We start from the raw sequence: 6680 nt of genomic DNA, 5'->3' as shown, positions 1-6680 counted from the left end.
TAGCAACCATCATTGAAAAATAGAGTCCCCTATGTGTTATGGGAAATATCTCCCATATTGTACAGTGGACTATTTTCAGGGGCTAAGCAGAGATATACTAATTACAAAAGAACAACAGTTAGTTGCCTCTGCAGTGGCACGGTCTCCATTAAATGCTTTAAACCAGGCTAAAATAAGGGCCGGTCATTTAAAAAATGAAAGCCAGTTGTTGTAAGACCATATTGAGAAGTTAAAACAACAACTCAGTATATTGACAGGGATAAAAACAACTTTACATTTTCCAATAGGACAGGTCTGTAGTATTTCAGTCAACAATGACCAATCAACAATGACCAAACTTCTGAATCAACAGAGGTTGATCAGGAATGTAGAAATTCTAAATTAGATCTTGAGGCTCTGCTTGCAACAGATCCCTTATAGTTGAGTCCAGATCATCAATACCTGTCTCTAGGACTGGTGCCTCTGCCAGAATACTGGAGTTTATATTCAAGGAGGAGTCTTTGAGACCAGAGGTGTGCTGGGGCCTGGTGAGACCTACTTATCTCTATGGGGAAAGGTTTTTTGGCCTATGAACTGGCAAGGTTAACTGAGAGGGCTTTAAGCTGGGATTTCTGGAGGCAAGAGGTACCAGTAGGGAACACTGAGGTTAAACCAAGGGATGGTACAGCACCATCTGAGAGTGGCAAGGCTAATAGGAGCATCTGTAGGAGAAGGGAATGCTGTGGGTTCAGGAGCATATATGAGATGGTTGTATACCATCACAAGCAGTAGGAGAAACAAATGGAAATGGAGGTACTGAGCCTTTCCCACCACTAGGATATCATTTGTATTAGCAAGACTTGGTGAGGTAAGTCTTTAAAACTTGAGTATTGGGATAGAGGGCTATTGCTTGTTCAGGACCATGACAGGCAGTACAGGTGAGGTGGATCTTCCATTGTATTTAAGGGAAGGATTAGACTGTATGGCCCTTGCAGTTATGGACTGTGTGGTAGAGAGCTTCAGGATGATCCAAACTTTTTTGATGCAAAGAGAAAAAGGTCAGCAAACTTGTCACCATAACTCTCATAATTCATGAGAGTAAACATTAATTTTCCCAGGAAGCTGAGATAGGGGGGCATTCTGACATGGGGAGAATTGAGACAAGCACAAGATAAATACAGGGTGGGTAGAGCCCAGCACAGGACAGAATGAATGTACTGACTTTTGGAAACATTGCCCTTCTCTGTCCGCAGAAAAGTACAAGGCAGACCTAAAAACAAGAGGTTGGTAATTGACCTTCTATGGAAATGAATCCTAGCCACAGTCTCGAGGAGTCTGTGAGCCTGAGATGCTCAACCAATGAGAGCCATGAGATTACTACTTGCATTGGATTTTGGGTATATAATTGAAAAAGTTTTACTGACTGGTGTGCAATTTCTCCCTTGCCAATAGGGGGTGTGTGCCCATTATTGCAATAATAAATAAACTTTATTGCTGTCACTAAAATCTTTGCCTAAGTAGAAGTATTTTACTTTAGGTGTTTCTCATACTTGGAGCAGGTGATCACCTAACAAGTATGAAAGAGGAAACAGATCTGCCAGAATAGTGAGCTCAAGGACTCCTGGAAGAAGAGACATCATTTGCACATGTACTTGCAAATGGACAAAAGCAGGTTCAGGTCATGAAACACATGGGCACAGAGGGAAGGAAGAAAACTGGAAAGGAAGGAGGCAGGCCAGGCCCTTTTCTTTCTGTCAGCAGTGGGCTTTTATGACCCATTCAACACAGACCTGATGTGCTTTCACCTTTATTTCCATGCATGTCACCTTGATGCAGAATGGTCCCACTAAAGCAAACAGATCAGACTGAATCTGTAGTACAACTGGACTACGTACTTTGTCCATCTAGTTTCAGATAGTTTCTCTGCGTATTATAACATCACTCACCATCTAAATAAACAAGCAAAGCAGCTCCCAACATCTAAAGTTTAATGTGAAAGATCCAGTTCTCTATTTTCAGACTGAACCTCTTCCCCACTTTTTTCTTCCCCCTCTCCATGTTTCAGTTTGGTGATAAAGTCTGTGTAACGGTTCTTCATACTAAACACAAAGAAAATTCTACTTGCTTGGCACTCACTATGCCTGTTTTACTGAATAGGAAGGAAAAAACGTCATTAATTTGGCCATTATCATTAAACTGCCTGGTAAGAGACAAATAGGCACAATTTCAATCCAGGCTAAAAATGTCAAAGGACTATTCTGTGAGGCTGATTTTAATTTTATCACAGTGTGTATAACTGAGGTACTTGCATAAACCATAATCCTGACTTAATGGTTACTTAAGTGCATTAGAAAATTAGATCAAAACAAACCTGGAGCGCTGGTGATAATAAGGACTTCTCTTTCTGTTAATCTTGCTGTGCCATTGCACCTGATAAAAGCATGAACCATCCTTCAGTAATAAAACAAGAGACTGAGGGGAAAAAGAGAGATATCCATTGCAAGAAATGCAGTAACACATCTCCTTGATTCAAGGAAGCAACTTTTTGTCAGTCTTCACAAGAATGTTGTACAGTGCTGCATTAACAGGATGAAGATAATTTGTCATTAGTCTTTCAAAAATATCTTAACTGTAAAATCCACTGCACAGGAAAGATTTGGTTTAGAAATAAAAGAAACAAGGATATGTTTCAGCGAAAGGTGATACTTTCCACCCAAGTCCAAGGTATAATCCACACAATGGTTATTTAAGTAGCAAGACATGCCATATCCGACTCTGTTGGTGCCATCTGTTTTCAGTCTATGGTAATTAAAAACAATGAACTAGGTACATAAATTGTATGGACTCAAGAAGGTGACTGATTTATGTGCCAAAGTAACCAGGAGTGTGGAATAAACATAGTGTATATTCTACTTTCACGTGTTACTACTGTCATAGCTATCCACTACCTACTGGTTTTGATCTTTTGTGCACTTGGATCAAATCTAGTAACAGCAGACAGTTGGTTTCTTTTTTTTTTTTTAAATTATTTTTTAAATTATTTTTTAAATTATTTTTTAAATTATTTTTTAAATTTTAGTCTCAAAAACAAAACTATAAAACTGTAAAACACGTATTTATTTTGGGGAGGACAGAAAGCACAAGACTGAATATTTAGAAATTCTAAAACTGTAAGGTGATTGATAAAATTATTTATAAAGAAGCCTATTTACATTATTTAATAATTTAAGGCTCACAAGGAACTAATATCTCACTGATAGTAAAAAAAATTCTGTGCTGGTGTTAAAAGCACCAAATTCACTTTTCATACTACACAACCAGATCTGTAGTGATCACAAGTGGAAAACTCTAGAAGTGCTGATCTGCCAGTATTCCTAGTGCTTTAATGGAGTGGAATGTCTCAGTAATAGGAAATCCCATTTCATCGATAAATATATTGATGTAGACACAAAATAAATTAGAATATTTTCAGTTTGAAACTGAAAACTCTCATTGTTCTCTCACACTCCAAAACTCACTCATTCTCTGCACATGTCCCCCAGCTCTTTAATAATCTGCAGAAAATGTATTGATTACAAATGACCATTTCAAACCAACCATCATTTGCTAATAAAAGTTTCTAAAAATTAGATTTTGTATTTTCATAATTTACCAGCTCCTGCATCACGGAGAATAGTTTACTGAATCTATTTTAAAAACAGGTGACCATTTGTGTCATGGAAAAAGAACATAAAAACATTTATTCCCGGAGGACTGCTCAGGACAGTGATCAAATTACAAAATATAGTCTGATTTAAAAACCTAACAAACAAACAAACCAAAAAAACAACAAAATTGGTAGGAAAATAATATAGTAGTAAGTTTCTGACACCAGCAAATTCTGCTGCATCTCTAACTACAATTCTCTCCTTTCCTCACAGGTCTGTTTCCCTGCTGCTATCCAGACAGAGGGCATATAGTGATTTTCTGAGATCTACGTTACTTTTAGCTTTGATATTGGTTTTCTTTAAAGGGCTGGCACTGCTTTTGAACTCTTCATTATTTTCCAAGTGCACAACAGATTTGTCCAGAGAGCTTTTACTGCATCTTCTCTTTCCATCTACCCCAGTTACACTGTCCTGAGCACTACTGTGTTCTTCTTTGAGCATAGCTTGCTCTTCATGGTCAGTCTCTCGGTGGTAGAAGTAGTTGAAGTTGGACACAATAACAGGGACAGGCAGGGCAATGGTGAGCACACCAGCAATGGCACACAAGGACCCCACGATCTTGCCCCCCACAGAAACAGGTCGCATGTCCCCATAGCCCACAGTGGTCATGGTCACCACAGCCCACCAGAAAGCATCAGGGATGCTGGAGAAATGAGACTCAGGGTCATCAGCCTCAGCAAAGTAGACAGCGCTGGAGAAGAGGATGACGCCGATGAAGAGGAAGAAGATGAGCAAACCCAGCTCCCGCATGCTGGCCTTGAGGGTCTGCCCCAGGATCTGCAGCCCCTTGGAGTGCCGGGACAGCTTGAAGATCCGGAAGACCCGCACCAAGCGGATGACTCGGAGGATGGCCAAGGACATGGCTTGTTGCTGGCCTCCACTCCCATTGCTGCTGCTACCTCCAGGCTGCTGTTGTTCATTGGCCAATTCTGTGCCCAGCGTGATGAAGTAGGGGATAATGGCCACGATGTCAATGATGTTCATGATGTTGCGGGAGAACTCTGGCTTGCTGGGGCAGGTGAAGAAACGCACAAGGAGCTCAAAGGTGAACCAGATGACACAAGTGGTCTCAATGATGAAGAATGGGTCAGAGAGGCTACTCAGTGACTGCATGGGTGAGGAGTCTCCAGCTGTGGCATTCAAACCTCCACTTTGCGGGGGCAAGAACATGGGTATCTCTCGTTCATCCCTGAATTCAGGCAGAGTCTCCAGGCAGAAGATGATGATGGAGATAAGGATGACCAAGACGGAGACAATGGCGATGGCCCGGGCTGAGCTGGAACTCTCAGGGTACTCAAAGATGAGCCAGACCTGGCGCTGAAACTCGTTGTGGGGAAGGGGCTTGTCCTCTTCTCTGATGAAACCCTCATCCTCCCGGAAGCGCTCCATGGCCTCCTTCCCCAGCTGGTAGAAGCGGATCTCATCAGCAAAGACATCAATGGAGACATTGATAGGCCGGCGGAGCTTGCCCCCAGACTGGTAATAGTACAGGATGCCATCAAAGCTGGGCCGGTTCCTATCAAAGAAGTATTCATTTCTGAGAGGGTCAAAGTATCTGCCTCGCTTTGCTGGATCACCCAACAGTGTGTCAGGAAACTGGTTGAGGGTGCCCAGCTGAGTCTCAAAGTGCAGCCCAGAGATATTGATTAGCACCCTCTGATGATGCATTGCACCCCGGCTCGCTGCCTTCATCTCCTCCTCCTCGCTGCCTGCTGCCATGGCCATGCCCCGGCGGTGACCCCCTTCCTCCGGGGGATCCATTTCCGAAGCCGGCCCGGGGCACGGTGCGTTTGGTTGCGGTTGGGGTCCCGACGCCGCCCGGCCGCTGATGCCGCCCTCGCTGCTGCTGCGGCGCCTCCCGCCGCCTCCTGGAGGGGCAAGCGGGGGCCCCTCCCGCTCCTCTTCGACCTGCGGCGGCGGTGATGCCGGTGGGGTTCCCTCCTTGCCGTCGCTCAGTCTCGGAACAGACGGGGATCCCGCGGTGTGGCGTAGATCGCGCCGTCTCCGAGCCCTGCTGCTACCGCCGGCGTTACCGGCCGTGGCATCCTCGCCGGCCGGGATGGCCCCGCCACCGCCGTTCTCCAGAGTCACCAGCGCGATCTCCATGGGCAGCGGCAGCAGGCGGGCTCCGCTGAGGTGGCGGGCATTCTATGCACGACGCCTCGCTGCCGCCATCCACCTCCGGATGGGTGGGCGGCGGCCCTGCCCTGCCCTGCCCTGCCCTGCCCGCCTATCCCTCAGTGCTCGGCGGCCGAGCGCGGCCTGGGGAAGCCGTTCGGGGACCCGGATATGAACGAGCGATCATTCTGATGATTTGACGTCAGCGAGGATCCCTTCTCCCCAGCGGTGGCGGCGCCAGCTTCCCCCGGCATCGGGCTGCCGCAGCAGCGCCCCGCCCCGCAGGTGGGACCGACAGCATCCGTGCTCCAGCCCAGCCACTCCGTGCCCAAGCGGAGGGAATCACGGTGTTACCCCGAGCGGGTACGCATCCCTTGAGCAGGGGAAGTCTCCGGCTGGAATTGTCTCAAATGAAATCCAGAGCGCCTCTTGGTGCCTGCTGAATCCTCCTGCCTTCACAGCTTAATGAGAACAAAGAAAGGGATGGGATCTGTTTTGCTTTGCTCCCATCCTTTCCCCGCCCTTAACATGTAGTTCCAAAAGGTGCTTCTGAGGCCAGCAGATAGCAAACGTTACACTGGATTACCCGAATGTTAGCATTTATAATTTGGGACCATACTTTGCCTTCAATGATTTCTTAAACCCACATCCAAGGCTGACACACTTCAAAATATATGCATTTTATTAAAGAAAATGAATTGAAGTAGCTTTATATGATGACTTTGGTTACACTTCAGTAATATGATCGATGCTGTGGTCTTATTTCCTGGGTTCAAACTGTGAACTTCAAGGTCTAGAAGACAACATATTCTAAATATATACATAAACAACACAGGATTAAAACCTATACATATACATATATATATATATGCACAA

The 6680-nt window shown here is 45.1% G+C and overlaps 1 protein-coding gene across 1 annotated transcript; it reads right to left on the bottom strand.

Annotated features, from left to right (window-relative positions):
- Positions 1-1770: 1770 nt before the first annotated feature.
- LOC107318068 (potassium voltage-gated channel subfamily A member 5-like) lies at positions 1771-6114 on the bottom strand. The gene has a single exon (XM_032446704.1). It carries the CDS (start codon positions 5790-5792, stop codon positions 3894-3896), a length of 1899 nt encoding a protein of 632 aa, XP_032302595.1. The 5' UTR covers positions 5793-6114; the 3' UTR covers positions 1771-3893.
- Between the last annotated feature and the right edge of the window lie 566 nt (positions 6115-6680).

This window comes from Coturnix japonica, chromosome 1 (genome assembly GCF_001577835.2).
Source record: "Coturnix japonica isolate 7356 chromosome 1, Coturnix japonica 2.1, whole genome shotgun sequence".
Lineage (NCBI taxonomy): Eukaryota > Metazoa > Chordata > Aves > Galliformes > Phasianidae > Coturnix > Coturnix japonica.
Note: the sequence above shows the minus strand (reverse complement) of the source record. Positions and strands in the feature narration are given on the sequence as shown.

Coding starts and splice junctions, on each gene's coding strand:
- LOC107318068 (XM_032446704.1), bottom strand. CDS start 5,792: ATGGAGATCGCGCTGGTGACTCTGGAGAACGGCGGTGGCGGGGCCATC.